The 20,213-nt window shown below is 46.9% G+C and overlaps 1 protein-coding gene across 2 annotated transcripts; it reads right to left on the bottom strand.

Annotated features, from left to right (window-relative positions):
- Window positions 1–9,911: 9,911 nt before the first annotated feature.
- Window positions 9,912–17,155, bottom strand: LOC311227489 (cAMP-responsive element modulator-like). 2 transcript variants are annotated; one of them, XM_084313169.1, is made up of 3 exons: window positions 17,040–17,155; window positions 12,618–12,777; window positions 9,912–10,293 (listed from the first exon to the last, which is right to left on the bottom strand). In XM_084313169.1, exons 2-3 carry the CDS (start codon window positions 12,761–12,763, stop codon window positions 10,149–10,151), a joined length of 291 nt encoding a protein of 96 aa, XP_084169295.1. In that variant the 5' UTR covers window positions 12,764–12,777; window positions 17,040–17,155; the 3' UTR covers window positions 9,912–10,148. The 2 variants fall into 2 exon arrangements, with proteins under 2 accessions (XP_084169295.1, XP_084169294.1); XM_084313168.1 differs by having other exon boundaries at window positions 16,929–17,154.
- Between the last annotated feature and the right edge of the window lie 3,058 nt (window positions 17,156–20,213).

Raw genomic sequence — 20,213 nt, forward strand, 5'->3', positions numbered from 1 at the left:
ATCGGGTGCTTAATGTCATCTGGTAGATCGGGGGCTCTCCGCAGGCGACCACCCACTCTGATGAGATTATGTGCGTCACTCTCTGGTGCCAGGTGAATCAGTCTGCTGTCTGATGGGACGGGGTTTCCTCCCTGTAGACAGTCTAGCTCATCGGGGAACGAGTCTCTCTGGGCTTGTTGTAGTAGAAGAAGTTCTGCTTCTTCGTAGTCAGCTGCTGACATGTCAGTGGTGGACTGAATCTCTGGGTGGTGCCGCAGGAATGTCCTTTGTTGCGCACTCTCTAGGGTAATGCAGTCATCTATGTTCGGGTCTGTGGAGGCGACAGTGCTCAGTCCACAGAACATAGGCTTCTTGTTCTCAGCCTCCTCGCTACTTGCTTCCCTCGGGGTGGGCGTAGGCCAATCTCCTTCCGGGAGCTGGAGGAATGCTGGTCCGTCACTGTAGATGTTGCGACGGGTTAGGTCATCCAGGGACATTCCCCGGGTGATGACGTCAGCTGGGTTGTGTTTGGTATCCACATACCTCCAGCTTGCTTCTTCTGTTAGTTCCTGAATCTCGGTGACTCTGACTCCCACGAAGACTTTGTATCTGCATGAATCAGACTTAATCCATGTGAGTACTGTCGTGGAATCTGACCACAAGATTGTTCTATGCACCGGAATGGTGAGTTCACGTTGGATTAACGTGGCTAGATGCGCTCCTGCGAGGGCTGCGCAGAGCTCTAGACGTGGGATAGATTGTTGCTTACGTGGGGCTATCCTTGAGCGGGCCAGTATGAAAGCAGTGTGTATCTCTCCTCCCATCTCTTGGGCACGCAAATAGGCAACCGATCCGTAGGCTACTTCGGAGGCATCGCTGAAGACGTGTAGCTCAATCTCGCATGTCTCTGGCCTCACTGTGGATGGGAAGTAGCTGCGGCGTATATTGACACCTGGGAGTGAGCGGAGTTCCGTCTCCCACTCTCTCCATGTTGAGGCAAGGTGTGCGGGTATTGGGTCGTCCCAGCCCTGGTCCTTGTCCCATAGTGCTCGTACAATCATCTTTGCCCTGGTGGTGTAAGGTAGAATACATCCCAGCGGGTCATATTGTCTGGCGAGTGTTCTGTACACACTCCGTCTGGTGGTCGGTATCGCCGCCGACCTTCCTTGCTCTGGAGCCAAGGGTTTGTGTCTATAGTGGAGCGAGTCTGTTTTGAAGCGCCAGACTAATCCTAGTGTCATCTCTTGGGCTTCTCCTGGGATTGTCGCCATCCAGGTCTCGCTGCTGGCAGCCTTGTCTGCGGAGGAGAGGCTGCGCAATACGTGCGGGTCACTGCTGGCCCACTGCCTGAGATCAAAGCCTCCTTTGATTAGGGAGGCGCGTAACTTGATTAGGAGAGCCTCAGCTTCTTCTTGAGTCGAGACGATTTGTAGACAGTTGTCTACGTAGAAACTGTTCTTCACACTGTGTTGGACCTCTTCATCTGCTGCTGGGTCCTCTGTGACGTGTTTCTGTAGTGCAAATGTAGCACAGCACGGGCTGCATGTGGTTCCGAAGGGGAGTACTTCCCACTGGTAGATGGATGGGTTCTCATCTCCGATCTTCTCTCTCCATAGGAACCGTAGCAGAGGCTTGTCCTCCTCTACTAGTCTCACTTGCAAGAACATCCCTTTGATATCCCCGCTTATAGCCACCTTGTCCTGGCGGAAGCGCAGTAGCACGCCTAGTAGGGAGGGGCCGAGTGTGGGGCCGGGCAAGAGCTCTTTATTCAGATTTTGGGATCCGATCTGGTAGCTGCAGTTAAACACAATGCGATCCTTGCCATTGTGATGGACCTTGTGATGCGGCACGTACCATGATTCGGTCGTCTGATCGGCCTCTTTAATGTCAATCTTTGTTACGTGTCCCGCTGTGATTAGCTTCTCAATCTCAGCTCGGTACACACTCTGTTGAGCGGGGTCTTTGGCTAGGCGCCGCTCTGTGTTCAGTAGATAGCGCTCCGTGGCGTATTTCTTTGCGTGAAAGGGGGGCATTCCCTCTCGCCTCAGGAGTGGAGTTGCGTATCTCATCACTCCGCCGACTGTGACTCTCTTTGTCCCCTGCTCGAGTAGGTGGATGGCGTAAATGTCTTCTTTAGAGCGAATGTCTTTCTTTTCGTTCTTAAAGGGCATTGTCTCTAGGGTCCATAGCCTCTCGACATGCTGCAGGAGAGTGGTGTCTTCTTCTGTCGTTCTGGAGTGGAAGCAGCTAGTGGCTGCGGTTCGGTTCAGAGATTTAGCGAGGGGGCCTTGCAATGTCCATCCTAGGCGGGTCTCGACTGCTGCAGGACAGCCCTGGGGACCTGTATGGACCCGGTCAATCAGGACTATGAGTTCTGCATGGTCGGAGCCTATCAACAGGGTCGGGGTAGCGCCGTCTATGAGCGGGATAGGTAATTGGCGCAGGTGCACATATTTATCCATCAACTTGGTGACAGGGTAGGTGTACTGCGAGAGTCCTATTTCTTGGCTGGTGAAAGCATTTGTGATCTTGTACCGTCGCTCTGGCTGCCCGTTGGCTGCGATAGTGAAGGAGACATTCTCGCCCTTTATCGTCTTTAAATCTCTTCTTATTGTCCGAATCGTCATTTCGTTCCTGCTCCCCCGCAGTCCCAGTTGAGTCGCAGCGGAGGCGAGCAGAAGGGTCTTCTCTGACCCGTCATCAAGGACGGCGTAAGTGTCCATGACTTTATCCTGGTAGCTCAATGTCACACGGACTACCTTTAAGAGCACTTGAGCTCCGTTGCTGCTGGCGGGGTCAATGTACATGACACTTGCCTTGGTGCCGCTCCGTGGTGCAGGTATAGGCCGTCTTCCGTTACTATCGTGTAGTATATCTAGATGGGCTCCATCGCACCGGCTGCACCTTTTCTTTAGGCGGCATTCGGCTGCCATGTGGGGCCGCGCACATCGATAACAGCGCCGGTTGGACTTTATCCATTGGCTCACTTCTTCTGCATTCATCTTTGTGAATGAGTCACATTGTGACAGCCAGTGTTCTTTCTCACAGTAGGAACACGCTATCTTCCACTTCTCCTTTCTCGAGGGGGTGCTGTGACTCTTACTGCTCGGTACTGACTCTGATTGGTGCATGACAGTCACCGATCTTCTTCCATCACTTATTCTCCTGGGTCCCTCTCTGGAGCTTGGCGTGCTCCGCCCGAAGGTGTCCAGTCGTAAGCTGCTGACCTCTCTCGCCAAGAAGTCGGCCAGATCAAGGAGGGATGGCTCGGGGCCGTCGGGATCTCGGTAGTCCCTCTGCCGCCGAAAGCGCTCCTGTCTTGCGGGTGGCAGCTTTTCCAAAATCCTCTCAACGTTAGAGTTGGCGTACAGCTCATGCCTGCCCTTCTCCCGTTGAGCTCCCAGCATCCCCACCAGGGACTGCACTTTGATTGACAGGTCGTCTAGTGATCGATTGTCTGTGGCTGGGGGTAGGCGGTCAATATGCCTTATCTCCTGGATTACGTAATCCCATATACGTCCATATCTTTGATCCAGCGCTGCAAGGGCCGCTGTGTATGGGGTCGAGGAGGTAGCATAGGCTAGCGCTATATTGTGCGCTCGCGGTACTTTCAGGTGCTTCAATAATATTGCATACTTGTGGCGTTCATCAGCGACATCCACCATCATTGTCTCTAAACACATCCGGAGCTCCGTGTACTGTGCTCGACTCTCATAGGCGAAGTCTGGGAATGACGGCGTGGCGTTGTATGACGGTGTGGATGGCTGATACATCGGCGAGCGTTGGGGGAGAGACCTCCTGGGCGAGTCCCCTCTTGCGCCTCGCTGTGGGCTGGTACTGGCAGGGTACCATGGCCCGCTGGTCCAGGTACTGTTCCTCGGGGCTGGTCGTGCGTCGTGCTCACCCGTAAATAGAGTCGGGGGTCTGTAGCGCAGCGCCGCGGGGGTATAGCCTGGACTGTATGGGACCTCCTGGTCCGGTGGAGTACTGTGCTGTCGTCGGGCTTGGTTCTCCTCTTCTCCCTCTTCTTCTTCTATCAAATCTTCCAGATCTTGTAATCGTTTATTTAGCTTCTCCGCAGTGTAGGCCGCTCCTTCCTTGTAGCTGGGTCTCGCTTGGACCGGTATGGGAAGGGGGTCTGCGGGGGGTCTAGACTCGGTCTGTTGGTCAAGTTCAGGGTCGCTTGCTCGTTGCGGTGACGCTGCTCTTGACTGCTGTCTCGACGAGTTCCTTGAGCCCCTGGCGGAGGGAGAGGGAGTTGTCCTTTTGATCAGCTGCTCTATTAGTTGCGCTTGTAGTCTGTCGCGCTCTGCGTCTCTTTGGGCACCGGCAGCGGTGCGCTGGGCGTCGGCGGCGGCGCGCTCTGTTTCTCTTTGGGCACCGGCAGCGGCGCGCTGGGCGTCGGCCCGGTCTCTTGCCATATTCTCTTCCATCTGGAAGCGTCTCATCTCCAGACTTGTGCGCTGTTCTTCGCTCCGTTGCTGTGCTTGGAGGTGTTCGCGCTCGCTGGTCGCCTGGGCTTGGAGACGTTCGCGCTCGCTAAGCGTCTGTGCTTGGAGCCGATCGCGTTCGGCAGAGGCTGTCAGGCTGACGAGGAACGCCTGTTGTAGTATCCTCTCCGCTTCGCTGGGGGAAGGCGGTAGTGGAGGTGAGCCGCTCCTGCGTGAACCGCTCCTGGGGGTACTCGTTGGGGAGTCCTGGAGCTCTAGTTCCTCGGCGCTCTCCTCTTCTTCTTCCGTGCAGAGTTCTCTCTCTGTAGGGTTGTCTTCCTCCCGGGGCGTGTCGGGGACTACTTCTTTAGTAGTGGCGGGGGGTAAAGGCATGTCAATTCCCTCCTGGTCCCCACCGTGGGCTTGGTCAGTTACATTAGGACCTACTAGGGCCTCTGTGGTCGGGGAAACCTGGTCGTTAAGGTCAGACATAATTTTACTTTCTACTTTTACCACGTTTACCGTTTGTCGAAGGCTAGGTAGTTGACTGACAGTGTAAGCCTCTAAGTACTGAGGTGTCTGTCGTCTGCGCCGCGGGCGTTCTAGGTTAGGAGGATCGTTTCGTGGAGTGTTCATCATAGGCCATTTCGATATTAATAACACTATATTAATATTACACTAGTTACCATCCGGCTCGAAGGACCAATTGTAGCTGAGGGGTACAATTCCCTGACTGTATTGTTAGATATGATATTTAATACCACTACCTCATGTACTTTAACTTCTGGCCACCCAGTACAAGATATAAGTATGATGAACACTTTCCCACCTGATGAAACGAACCAACACAAATGGACCAAATCGAATATTTAATACAGCAAAGGGTGTATACAACATTCACTTAATTACATTTATGATTTGAAATGTTGAGTATGCACTTTTATGGCAAATGAGTATTCGTAGGTAAATCAACATTGAATGTCCAATCTCTGGTTGCGCAGGGAGTAAGTATACAACCTGGAATATTTAGGAAACGATAGCGATAGTACTTAAATGATTATAGCTGGATACACTAAGGGGGGGGGGGGGGTCCCGCTGGTTGTAAGACAGTAGGAGGGGGGGGTTAGAGAAGCCGCTGGCGGTATCCCATCTGGCCGACGGTGTCTTGGGAGAATCCAAAGTCTTAGACCCAGTGCCCACAGAACCTCGGGCCGCAGACGAATACAGCTGGACCCTCTGTGGAACGGTATCTGCCGGTCCACAACGGAGAGACGTGGTGCGACCTCACGTGTAGAGCGCCGCCTCACCTGTAGTCCTCTCCGGGGGGTAATTCCAACACTCGACAGTGTTGGCCTTTATCCATGGAATAACCAAAGCACACAAAGCATAATCCAAGAGCCGTGGAAGGCTCGCCGTCGTCGGGTAGAGTAATCCAATATACAGGTCCAGTCGCTCTTGACCCGGAGCTCCTCGGATGCAATCACCACTAGGGGTCTGACCAGCCTGGATAAGCGTCCAGATAACGTCAGGAACGATGGGGGTACTGATAACTGTAGAACTCGAACCGAACGATGCACCATACATAAATAGACTATTATTCGCTTAATAGAATACGTCCAACTCGACGGTATGGTGCCAAACTATGACCATTCAACTATTAATCTACACGATATCTCAATGCCTATTCTGGGCCAAGTAGGCCTTACTACACCGCACGTGCTTCGTGGGGAGGCTTTTGCGTCTGTCACTCTGTTGGAGGGTAAAGAACTGGACTAAAAGAAAGTTCTACTTTACGAGCGCCATATATATATGCGCTATGAACAAATAGTACCACACGTATTTCGCCCGGCATATTACTGCGCGGAACCGGGGGTTGCCTCGACATGTTAGGCGGCACGATTGAACTTGGACCTAGGGGTATGGCAACCTGGCGCCAGGTTCTCGTCCAATGGTAGAATGAAACTATTATGGGCTGTTTAGTAGAAACGGGGATATTCAATGCATATTGTACAAGGAATATACAGGGGATATCAAACGATATACAAATACAATTAAATATATATATATAAATAAATATACATATTCGGTCTAATCTGATCCTTCACAACACTATGTGTGGATTGTGGTCTTTGTGGATTATGAATTACGAGGAATCTGAGGATTGTTGAATTGTATCATCACTCACACGTTAATGTGATATTGTAACTTGGATTAAAATGTCTGATGAGATGCGCTGTTTGACGGATTTGAGCAATTGAATGAGCCGTTGACGTCACATTAATGCATTTGAGAAAATGCATGTATCTGTTCAAGCACTGTTATCTGATGATGAACATGCGTCACTGGTATAAACCAAAGGTTAATCAATTCAATGCATATGGATTATGTCCGAAACAGATTAAAACCTGATTAATAGTGAAACTGTATAGCCGGCTCCAAGCCTCTCTGTTATTTCGGGGGTCGCGCCTTGAAAATTTTATTTATATATAAAGTACATGTTACCTAAGCCAAGCGCATACAGTGCAGATATCCTCATAAGCATCTATTAATTCTTATCAATTAGATACTCTTTGGGCTTGTTTGTATCTACTTATTCTGAAAGAGTTTAACTAATTATTTTCGCTAGCAATAGATCTCATTCGATTATTCATTCCATTAAGCCTACTGCCATCAGGCACATTTAAAGAAATATAATCTGATTGATTGGGGTAATGAGGGATTTAACATTAGCCTATAGATTATGCATTTAACTTGTCGGCGAGGCTATTGAGCCGTATGTATTGTACCCATTCTGCAATATGTTAATAAAGTTTTAAATCAATCAATCAATCAATGCCGTTAGAAAATCAGGATTTCTGCGATCGACACCTGCTGTCTTTTCAGCTGAGGCGGTCGCGCGCACTTATCCTGAGCATCAAGTCTGGTTCGAATTAACGAGACTGAATCCACCTTCGAGGAACAGGGAAAGCGCGGATTCAAACATCAGGTTAATTGAATCTGGATAATGGGACTTTTGATCGACTTAGTTGAACCAGGTACGGGGAATAGGGCCCGTTGCATTAAAACATTAGCTCCTATTCCCCTCTGCATTTACGTCACGCTGCATTCACGTTTTGACTTATTTGCTTCGGAACAATCCCAGTTGTGATATCAATCACACTTACACAATGTATGGATGTATAAAGCAAAACACGCTTAATTAATTCAACACTCAATATATTTTCTTACTTTTGTGTTGACTTGTCGCTAGATTCCTGTTTTTGGGTTCCAGATAAGAGGTAGGCGCTGGACAACACAACGGTTCCATAGCCTGAAGTCTTATAGTCATCATACAGTCCAAAGTTTATAAAAATCCCACGGAAAATACATTTTTGTAATGTGTGTACCGGTAAAAACAGCGTTATTATCCAAAATGGCCGTCCACTTCATAACATTCTGACGCTAGAGTCGGGATAAAGGTCAGAACCGAAAGTGGTCATTTGACGTAGCGTGTGTCAAATGACGCCCTGAGCTGACTGACGAGAGCAAAGTGCCGCGACGCACGCACGTCCCGCACACGGGCGTAAGAGAGGAAAAGAGACTCGAGTTATTTTGTATGTTACAAAAGACTTTTAAGTTTAAGTCAAGCACTTTCATATATGTTATGTTGTCTGTTTAAGAAAGACTGCAATAAATGTTTTTATTGAAAGAATTTGAATCGTGTGAGAATTCTCAATTCTTAGGGACAAAAATCGTGATTCAAGTCACATTTTAGCAAGAATCGTGCAGCCCTAATTTGCAACATACAGTCTGTGACTGCCTGGCCACTAACGTTACAGAACTGTACACAAGGAGCGAAAAGAGCACGTATCAAGTCACATTCCAAAACATTTGGAAATATTTAATCAATAAACAAAATACTTGCATTTACAATCCATCAAAAACATTGGGACTACACAGATAAAGACTGAACCTCGTCCAAAAGCCATAGGGCCACATCAAACGCCACAACTATGTGCATCAAGATCAAACTCTTTTGACATCTTTGAAAAACCTGAATTTCATCATCATCACTGGCCAATATCAATACAGTATCAGTATTCAGTGGACAGGACTTTTATCGGCTATGTAAACAGAAAGCGCAGGAAAGAAGATCTAAAGGGATCCAAAAGGTCCAAAAGACGGCAAAGAGGGTTGCAAAGTCACAAAGTCACAAAGCAGAACCCGGTAAGCTCGACATAACATTATTTACATTGAAAACAAAGTAATTGGCATCACCCTTTAAACAGAGCTTCTTCTTTTTTTACTCTAGCTGTTACTGAATAAATCACACAAATATAACTTACAGTTCCTGTGCTTTGTAGACTAGCTCAATTCAGTCGTGAAAAGATAATGCCTTTTTTTGGATCGATAGTTATACAATAGGTTATTATTATACCTTTTCTTCCCGATTCAGATAATAATAATCCTTTAACGTTTTCAGAAATATATATTGATTGTGAACTAATGTGGTAAACGATGACCAAACTTTGCAGTGTGACATCAGCTGACGTGACATTAGTGACATTTGCGGTGTGACATCAGCTGAACACACCATGGAATACTCTTAGAGCAGTGGTTCCCAAACTGTGGTGCGCGCACCCCTTGTGGTGCGCGAGCGCCCTCTAGGTGGTGCGTGACACGAAAAGGCTAATGGTGGTAAATAAAAAATAAAATAAAATAAAAAATTGTACAATAAAATTTCATAAAAATCTTAGTCAAACCTTTAGTATTATGGATATTAAACATGCTGGCAGAGTACATGCATCCATGTTGTCGTGAACATTTTTATTAAATAAAGAAATTCCCTATCCATAGTCGCTGTGGGAAGAGATAAAATAAATAATGTAATCTGTGCACGGAGACCAGCAACAATTTTTTCTAACAGAAACCCATTGGGGGGTGCGTCAGCTAGGTCGGGAGGTGACAGGGGGTGCACGGCCAAAAAGGTTTGGGAACCGCTGACCTAGAGTTCTGACACGTGGCCTGAGTGGACGAGCAGATTGAAGAAGTGCTAGTCTGAACTTTGTGAATTCACTCCATCTCATACAAAAACGTGGCTCTCAAAGACAGACGGGTCTCCTTTTTCTTGTTTCGTAATTTTTTTTACCACATGAAGGAATGCGTGAAGCGGTCAACAACAGAAGCATAAAACATCGAGCGAATGTTTGACATTGTGGTAGATGTGGTGGGCATGGCTTGCTGGTGCTGGGTGACGGAGGGGGTGCCCATGTCGCTTGCGTTTGCTCCGTTTCATCTCTACCTTGGTTTAAAAAAAACTAGCTGGCAGTGAGGCGGAGGTCAAGACCAGGCCTGAGTCCTGCATGTCCGTCCCCTGCGGTGAGCTGGAGCAGCAGGGGGTATACTTATTTCCTACTTCCTCTTTCTCCGCCCCAGCTCTCGTTCGCTGCCCCCACCCTTGCTCCTCCTCCTCCCCCGCCCCTGCTCCCCCCCCCCCCCCTCCCCCAGCCCCACGCACGGCGGCTAAAGCAAGCATGACGTGCGACACTTCAGCCTTCGTTCAGCCGGGCCGGCCTCAAGCGTCCACCTGGAGAAACAAAGTCTTCCAAGTCTTAAATTTCATTCCTTTTTTTGTGTGTGTGTCTGTAAACGGCACTGTGTGTGCTTTCCTTGTTGTTGTTGTTGTTGTTGTTGTTGTTGTTGTTGTTGTTGTTGTTGTTGTTGTTGTTGTTGTTGTTTCAGCAATAGAGCTTGTGACCACTATTCTGCTTTGTGGCAATAGATGTCCTTGAGTGCCTTCAGCTCCTCAATCAATGTCTTGTTCTGGTTTTCCAGCACCGCCACACGGTTTTCCAGACACTTGACATACTCCTTCTTCTTCCTGCGGCACTCACGTGCTGCCTCCCTGGAGAGAGGAGAGAGAGGAGAGGAGAGGAGAGGAGAGAGAGGAGAGAGAGGAGAGGAGAGAGAGGAGAGAGAGGAGAGGAGAGAGAGGAGAGAGAGGAGAGGAGGGGAGGGCAAGGGCAAGGCTAAGAGAATCATTAAAGACTCCAGTCACCCGAACAACTGCCTCTTCGAACTGCTGCGGTCAGGCAAGCGATACAGGAGTCTCAAGGCGAGCACAGAAAGACTCAGAAGTAGCTTCTATCCCCAGGCCATCAGGCTGATAAACGAACAATGAATGAACACTACACAACAACAACCACCAAACGCACATAGCACACACATCCACACGCACACACCCACTTTAAACAAACACACTGTAGCACCCACTCCACACACTTTATAGCACACACCCACTTTAAACAAACACACTGTAGCACCCACTCCCCACACTTTATATTTATGGATGAAGGATTGCACTACAACTCGTACACCTTACTGTAAATTGTACCTAAAATTGTACCTCATCCCATTTCTGCTTTGCACTGAATAGTACTGTACATTAGTACACTGCATAGTATTGTGTATTGTATATTATATGGTAACTCAGAACATTGTACATATGTCTATACCGAACACTGTGACCTCATTTTCTTCTTCTAAATTCATGCTATATTATGTTATTATGTTATTGATACTATCTTGTCTAGCACAGTCTCTGGAGCGTAACAGTAAGAAGCATTTTGTATGAAAGTATTCTGTACTTCTGTATGACAACTATTAAAGAACTTGAACTTGAACTTGAGAGAGAGGAGAGGAGAGGAGAGGAGAGGGGAGAGAGGAGAGGAGAGAGAGGAGAGGAGAGAGAGGAGAGGAGAGAGAGGAGAGAGAGGAGAGGAGAGGAGAGGAGAGAGAGAGAGGAGAGAGAGGAGAGGAGAGAGAGGAGAGAGAGGAGAGGAGAGAGAGGAGAGAGAGGAGAGGAGAGAGAGGAGAGAGAGGAGAGGAGAGGGGAGAGAGAGGAGAGGAGAGAGAGGAGAGAGAGGAGAGGAGAGGAGAGGAGAGAGAGGAGAGAGAGGAGAGGAGAGGGGAGAGAGAGGAGAGAGGAGAGAGGAGAGAGGAGAGAGGAGAGGAGAGGAGAGAGAGGAGAGGAGAGGAGAGGAGAGAGAGGAGAGAGAGGAGAGGAGAGGGGAGAGAGAGGAGAGGAGAGAGAGGAGAGGAGAGGAGAGGAGAGAGAGGAGAGAGAGGAGAGGAGAGGGGAGAGAGAGGAGAGAGGAGAGAGAGGAGAGAGGAGAGGAGAGAGAGGAGAGGAGAGAGAGGAGAGGAGAGAGAGAGAGGAGAGGGGAGAGAGAGGAGAGAGGAGAGGAGAGAGAGGAGAGAGAGGAGAGGAGAGAGAGGAGAGAGAGGAGAGGAGAGGGGAGAGAGGAGAGGAGAGAGAGGAGAGGAGAGAGAGAGAGGAGAGGGGAGAGATAGGAGAGAGGAGAGAGAGGAGAGAGAGGAGAGGAGAGAGAGGGGAGAGAGGAGAGGAGAGGAGAGAGAGGAGAGAGAGGAGAGGAGAGAGAGGAGAGAGAGGAGAGGAGAGAGAGGAGAGAGAGGAGAGAGAGGAGAGAGAAGAGAGGAGAGGGGAGAGAGGAGAGGGGAGAGAGAGGAGAGAGGAGTGAGGTTATTACATTTAAAAAAAAATTATAGGACATAATCATTTAACATAAGATATTGATGGCTAGTGAATTTGTTTGGCTATTGTGTCACAAAGTAAATAAACTCCCTTTGAAATGGTGACCACTGTGTCATTTATGTTTAATGTAGACCTTTTTTTATTTGTACGTCAGCTCTTTGACTGCCAGAGTGGAGTGATGACTAGGACTCGGACTAGGGTAACGGGGACTCGACTCGGACTCAAACACTGGGGACTCGAGACTCGACTCGGACTCGAGATTTAGTGACTCGACTACAACACTGTTCAGACTATACTGGAGGTGAGTTCTAATCTGGACAGCTACTATGGTGCTGTTCTTTTGCACTTTGATAATACTTCGATGTGTCATGTATAAGTACCTACTGTATTAAGAAAAGAAAACATCTTTCATTCACAATGGATGTTGGACAAGGAGAAACCGTGTTGTAGCCGGTGTTGTATTCCTGGTCCTCAAGGCAACATGAAGACATTTGACAAGCTGTGTGTTCTTCTCTTTCACCCTCAGGTCCCTGAGATCCTCCTGGGGCGCCCGTGTTCTGTGTGGTGTTTTCCCTCCTGCTTCGTTATACTGCAGCACTCAACACTCGGACTCGAGATTAATAGTGACTCGACTACAACACTGTCACTCGACACCTTCCAGGTCGCTGTCTCACCTGTTCTTCATGAGGCGGACCTCTCTCTTGCGGGTGACCGCCTCGGTGCCGGGCGCGGGGGGGCTGTGCGTGGCTCCGGGAGACGCCGCCATCACGATGCTCTGGGTGAGGCCTGAGGTGGGCGAATGCAGCTGGTAGGAGGGCATGTCCCCGGTGGCAGCTGTAACAGAGTGGAGAACAGACCACATCAGCATCATCGGGGAAGGCCCACGAGACACAAGACTCCTGAACGAGCAGGAGACTCCTGAAGAGCAGGAGATATAGCCCTATTCAAGTCAAATCAAATCAAATCTAATTTATTTGTAAAATAAATAGAATAGTTGGTATGTATGTATATAAACATGTAATAAAACACATCTATATACATGCAATAGCAACTATGGTACATTTTAATAAAATAGAGCTTAAAAAACTCTTGAACACACAGACCTCTTAAAAAAAACTCTTGAACACACACACACACACACACACGTTTGCATGTTGTCCCCCCGTGCTTGCAAGGGTTTCCCCTCCAGAATATAAACCCAATGGAAAAACATGCAGAACAGATCGCTAATGCTGCCTTGATGAAGACGGGCAAGAGCACTTGGATTGGTCCCCAGGCTCGGCCCCACACCGCAGCCCATGTCTGCTCCCGGCTGCCCTTTGGGGGTAGGACGACGGGATGCTTGTATCCTTTCGGCAACCAACCCTCCCTTCCGCGTTGCTCTGATTGGCCAGCGATCTACGCTCCACCCGCGCGCGCATGAGCCCCGATGAGCCCCTCAGGCAGGCAGGAATACTAAACTCAAGTTAACCTAATTTATACAAATGGAAGTATTGATTTCGCCGTAACGAATCATTAAAAAAATATACCATTAACTGGAATATGTTGTTTCTTTACACATATGTTGGATTATGTAATTGACAAACCAATAAAAATTCGCGAATTAACCGGTGGTTATCCTATTATATTAACATAGCTACAACAACACACAGTAACGTTAATATAATTACATGCATCATTGTTTACAATGAACGGTGGGGCTAATCGAAAGGACTGGACACGGACAAGTTAAACAGCAATCAATTAATTTAATATAACAGGTAGTTCGAGCTGCATTTTCGTGCCTACAACCACACCACAGCCACAGGGATATTAACCACCGGTTAATTCGCGATTTTTTATTGGTTTGTCATGACAATTTCATCTGTGACCCCCCCCCATTGCATGTGTGTGTTCCTGTGTGTGCCGCCCATCGCATGTGTGTGTGTGACTGCATGACGACATTGTCAATGTGTGCAATGAATAAAGACTTCTTCAAAGTCAGTTTGCTGTACAATGATAAACTTAAACTTTGCTAGTCCACCCTTTACACAAAATCACACAGGTCACACAATCACACAATACTTAACTAGAATGAACAACTTAAATAAAAGCAAATGCTAAAAATATGGAGATCTTAAAAAAAAGATTTGGTAGAAGATATATATAATAAGACACGAGCGAGTAACGTTAACACTTTAATCGCCATGGGTTAAATTCATAATTTACCATCCCTCGCCAGCTCTATTTGTCTATGGAGAAGTTCCCCTTCTTTGCAGGGCTATAACTTTTTAAATTCTATTGCTAAATTGCCATTATTATGGCCCATTCAATGTCCTATATGTATTGTTCAGGGTGTAGCAACGTTAAACTTTTTCATTCACATATTCATACTAAAATATGGTCTAAAGTATAAGTATGTTTTTATCGTTTTCTGCAGCTTTCTTCAGAACGTGATTTATAGCCCTAAATGCATTATATTGATGATCAAATACAGTTTGGTAGGAATCTGTGCGAGATAAAAAATTTCAACTGGACGTACTTCTAGAAGTTTCCACGCATCATCTGATGATGACCGGATGGGCGGGGGATCGTTTATAATTCCGTGGGCAGTGTTAGATGATTCATCCAGAGTGGGTCATATGTTCATCAGATCAGTTAGTATAGAAGACGTTAGAAAATAACGCTGAATCTTACCGTGGCTTCCTCGCGCCGCTGGCAGATGAGCGTGGAACAGAATTTTTTCTATTATGGGATGGAGAAATGCCCGATCCATTTCCAGGTTGTATAATAGTATATACGTCCAAATCATGTTGTTTTTTCTAGTTATTTGCACCGATCGATGTTCACTGTGTCAATACGGAGTCTCTCTAACGATAGCGAGTGGCCGGACCACATATGGATGAGCACTACCGGTTCAAAGGTTAATTTCCGGCTGGCGATCTGCCGATCGGCCACCAGATGGCGCTCTTGAACCGCTAGAGAGTTGAGAGGAGATCAGCAGTGTGTCTCAGGGCTCCGGAAAGGAAATATGATTTCGATGACAGATTTTTGAAATATTGACATCAAAGACGAGTTACGGCGTCTTCGGCAGAATGAGCATGGCTAGGAATGACGTGAAAACTCATCCGCGGCGATCATAGTGTTAACATTATTAATTTTTTTTTTTTTATTATCTTTTTCCGACTTTTTCTCCCATCCCAATGTTAGTCGTTATGCCAATTACCAATCCCCTTCCTGGTCGTTGCGCACTCTACCCCCTACCGTCGGTCTGGGAGGGCGGAGAGACTATCACATGCTTCCTCCGACACATGTGTAGCTAGCCCACCGCTTCTTTTCACCCGGCAGCCGGACTCTCCCTGGGAGAGTGTAACGTGTGGTGTGGAAGGTCACACTACCTCTCCTAGATCCTTCCCTTGCTGTGCAGGCGCCCCGACCGAACTGTAGGAGTCGCTGTTTACAACGACCAGGACCCACCCACGCCGGCTTCCCACCCGCTAACACTGTATGGACGGTCGGCCAAGCCGGAGGCACCACAGCCGGATTCGATCCCACTCTGGCCGCGCTACCTGGCCGCCAACATTAACATTATTGCACGTTCCGTTCACAGTGTAGGATCAAGTAGTGTTACAAATATAAATATATGGAGGTGACACTGGGTCACAGAAGCAGTTAAAGTGTCTGTATATACCTTACCAGTTATACCACTGGCCAATATGGCTTACTACCATACTGTATCTATAGTATACCTGTATGTATCACTGTACATAATAATACTGTAACACTGTACATACATCAGATTAGCAGTATTATTCAGTAGTACTCATTTGTATATTCCAGTTTAATCACTCGTATGGCATATGTTGTTATTGCACCTTACTGGACCTTCTACTCTGGTTAGATGCCAACTTATTTTCTTGTATTGTTCTTGTGTTGTACGATGACAATACATTTGAATCAAATCTAACAAAGAAACACTCTGTGGGTCCTCACTCAGTCAGTGGAGCAGCTCCAGACTTGTTATTCTGATAACATCACTTAAAGTTTTACTTCTCTGGTTTCTGGCTTTGGTCATAGATATTGTTGTTTGAATTTTCCTGTGGCCATGGAAATAACATGTTGGAATTATTAATGTGGGTGGAGTTCCCATTTAAGCTACGAATCTGTGCGCTTTCTTATCTGGGGGAATGAGTAACTTGTAAATTTCTCTCTCTCTCTCTCTCTCTCTCTCGCACGTCCAAACACACACATACGGCGTGCTATCTGCCTGCCTGATGATGTGTGTGTGCGTGTAATCACAGAATGACTCAAACGCTGACGTCAGTGTGTGCGTCTACTCGCGCTGCTCGCATTCTCGTTTTCCTGCCTGGGTCGTGTTCCAGGAAATCAGAGTGACGTCAAACTAGCGCCCCCCCCCCCCGGTCAGCCTGTCCCTCCAACCCTACTGCTCTGCTCCAAAGAACTGTGTGTGTCTCTCTCTCTCTCCCTCTCCCGCGTCGCTCCCTCTCTCCCTCTCCCTCGACTCTCCCCCCCCACGTCCCACCCCTCTCTCTCTCTCTCTCTCTCTCTCTCTCTCTCTCTCTCTCTCTCTCTCTCTCTCTCTCTCTCTCTCTCTCTCTCTCTCTCTCTTCTTCTCCTCAAGTGGCCAGTGTACACATTTCAGCATTGTTTAACATTCATTCAAAAAAACATTTGAAATGTAAAAAATATTGAAATGGCTGATAATACCGGTTTATGTTTGACGCTCTAGTTACTGATTTTCGCTCAACCTCGCAGGTCCATCCTTTCAAGTTCACTTGTTGAATGAACACGGGAGCGGTACACACGCACTATTTACCTTCTCGATAGATCAGTAACCGACTAACCGGTGTTGTTGTTGTTGTACATAATACATTCCTAAACACAGAAGGTCAGACCGACCTGCGCGAAACTCTCAAGGCTTATAGAAGTATAAACACACGTGTCTATATTAAACATAGAGGAACTTGGATATGAGAGCCACTAACCTGACTCTGTCTCGTCTCCCGTCACCGCCATAGCTTCCTTCCAATAATCCAGAACCACGGACGAATAAAACAATTGATAAAAATAAAAATATTTTAAAATATAAAAATCACCTCAGCACCAGAATATCTATCTGTTCTCCTTTTTCTTCTTTCTACTATGTCTCTCTTCCTCTCTCTTTGTGTCTCTCTTCTCCTCGGCTCCTGCTGTACAGAGTGGTCTGGTCACCCATCAACTTTCACAAGATTACAATTAAGGACATTGACATCACAATGACATCACTGGAGGGGGAGAGAGGGAGAGAGGAGGGGGAGGGAGGGGGGGAGCTTTCGCTGAAGTCAACAATAAGACACTCTGGTCGAGAGCCCCTCCTCTCCCGTCCCCTCCTCTTCTCTCCTCCCGTCTCCCTCCTCCCCCTACACCCTCCCGGATCAAATGAGAAGCATCCATCTGCAGAGCCGCAGAGCACGGTGCTCTCAGGCCCGGCGGCGTGAATATTAAAGACAACCAACTTGTGTTCAGCTTTTCTCTGATTGGCCACGACCCCCCGCCCCCTTTTGCCGCGAGGGCGGCAGAGGTCCCTGCAAGCGGCAGAGGTCCCAAATTAAATGAATGAATGAAGCGCTGGACCTACAAAAGGCCTTCGACACTGTCAATCACTCCATTCTAATGGACAAGCTAAAAGCAATTGGTTTTGATAGTTTGATAGCTTATCAGTGAGCTGGATGCAATCCTACCTGGAGGGGAGAGAACAGATGGTGGAGGTAAACGGTACTCTATCCCCCCCCCCCTCACAGTGAGCTGTGGTGTTCCACAAGGAAGCATACTAGGACCGCTACTCTTCCTAATTTATGCAAATGACATGTCGTCAGCCTGTGACTGCAACTTGTTCCTGTTTGCGGACGACTCAGCCCTGCTGGTCTCTGACAAGAACAAGTTGCAGGTTGAAAAAACCCTCAGCTCGGAACTAGGCAAAATCTGCATATGGCTCGCTGATAACAAACTATCATTACACATGGGCAAAACAGAGTCCATTCTCTTCGGTTCAAATAACAAACTCAGCAAGACCGACGGCTTCTCAGTTACAGTGGGTGACAATATTGTCACAAGGAAAGACGAAATTACCTACCTGGGTTCCATCCTAGAGGCAAATCTTTCCTGTGACAAAATGGCATCCAATGTAATAAAAAAAGTCAACCAACGAACTAGATTCTTGTACCGGATCTCCTCTCTGGTAAACAAGAATACCCTGAAGACTCTGGCAGGAGCACTCATTCAAGGGTACTATGACTATGCGTGCACCTCATGGTACCAAAGCACCTCAAAGGCGCTTAAAACAAAATTACAAACATCACAAAACAAACTGGTCAGACTACTACTTGACCTGAACCCCAGAACCCACCTCACCCCTGCCCACTTTGACAACCTAGGATGGCTTAGAGTAGACGACAGAGTACAGCAACTTGCAATGGGCCTGGTCTACAAGATACACTATACGACCGGGGTGCCCATGTACATGTCAAAATACTTCCCAAAGGTCAGTGAATACCACAACCACTACACCAGAGGAAGCTCAACAAATCATGTTAAACCCAGATTCGGCTCAAACAAGGGACTAAACACGTTTCGCAATTATGCCACAACAATGTGGAACGCCCTACCCAAAGCTGTAAAGGAATGTGAATCCCTGCCCACATTCAAAACCGCTCTTAAAGAGCACCTACGGGAGGCTGCAATTCGAAACTGGCCACTGTAAATGCCCAAAACCCCCACCACCTCCTAATAGACAGTCTCCTCCCCACCGCATGTATATATTCCCTCCCCGCCGTATGTATATTTCTCTCCCACCCACCCACCCCCTCCTAATGTACAGTCCCCTCCCCATCATATGTATATACTCTGTCAGGATCTAGGGGTAACAGTACTGTATATTGGAATACCGTTTATGTCACAAATGTATCAGTACTAAATACCTATATGTCCCTATGCCATAAATGTCATGTATGTTGTGTATGTCATAAATGTCTATATGAATTGAAAATGGGGGACCCTGATGGAAACAAGACAAACGTCTTTCTCAGGTCTGCATCCCCTTAACAATTGTATGTATTGAGCCGTACTGTATTGTACCCATTCTGCAATCTGTTAAATAAAGTTTTCATTCATTCATTCATAATGTATAATGTTATTTCGCGGAGCATAATGTATAATGTTATTTCGCGTTTGTAACGTCATAACATCAGTGGAGGCTGCTGACTGATTAACTAGAAACTGTACATTGTAACGTTATATAATGTATAATGTTATTTCGCGTTTGTAACGTCATAACATCAGTGGAGGCTGCTGACTGATTAACTCGAAACTGTACAATTGTAACGTTATATAATGTATAATGTTATTTCGCGTTTGTAACGTCATAACATCAGTGGAGGCTGCTGACTGATTAACTAGAAACTGTACAATTGTAACGTTATATAATGTATAATGTTATTTCACGTTTGTAACGTCATAAACCAACTACCAGATTCACTCCTCACTGTACATCAGTGGAGGCTGCGTAACTGACTGATTAACTAGAAACTGCACATTGAGGGGGTTTGAATCACGCTACATCAGTGGACGCTGCTGACCAGATTATTATTATATTATATTATATATTAAATTATATTTTTTAAACATCCCCAACGCTGCAACACGCCCCCGCCATTCCTCCCAGGTGTCAGGCGTCAGGCGCCTCATTCGCTTCCATTCATTTTGGGGACCATGTTCAAATATCATACTTCTGAAGTATAAACAAACTATACTGCTGTGACAATTTTGAATATCTTAACATGTATTTACGCCCATACAATTTTTTAGATGAATGATTGTTGATATAATATAGAAAACACATCATTATGATATTGTCAGATGGCGTTGTCAGATGTGTAGAATTCACCTACTTACAATTATTTTCATATAAAATACAATGGTGAGTGAGAAATGTATCTCCAGTGATAAAACCCAGTGATATGATACACAGCGTGGATGGGCTTTCAGGTGGAGGGAGAGGCATGCATGTACATAATTTCACCATAATCAAATACAGACATAATTGTGGATTATTGTACAATGGTCTTCTTACTGGCAGCAGAAAAGCATGATTTGTTTCTATACATATTTTTACTTTCAACTTTTTAGAAAGGTGTTCCACATGGCCCATGGGTGTAGTTAGTTAGTTAGTTATGGCGTTAAGTGATGCGGCGATATGGCATTAACCAACAACACAACGGGGCATTAACCAACAA

Source organism: Notolepis coatsorum, assembly GCF_963971535.1.
Source record: "Notolepis coatsorum genome assembly, chromosome: 4".
Taxonomy (NCBI): domain Eukaryota; kingdom Metazoa; phylum Chordata; class Actinopteri; order Aulopiformes; family Paralepididae; genus Notolepis; species Notolepis coatsorum.

Bases quoted from the DNA above. Each gene is read 5' to 3' on its own strand.
- LOC311227489 (XM_084313168.1), bottom strand. From the start codon at position 16,959: ATGGCGGTGACGGGAGACGAGACAGAGTCAG. The intron at 12,778-16,928 runs GTTAGTGGCTCT...ACTCTGTTACAG, and splicing joins GGGAGACGAGACAGAGTCAG to CTGCCACCGGGGACATGCCC. The intron at 10,294-12,617 runs GTGAGACAGCGA...TCCTCTCTCCAG, and splicing joins GTCCGCCTCATGAAGAACAG to GGAGGCAGCACGTGAGTGCC.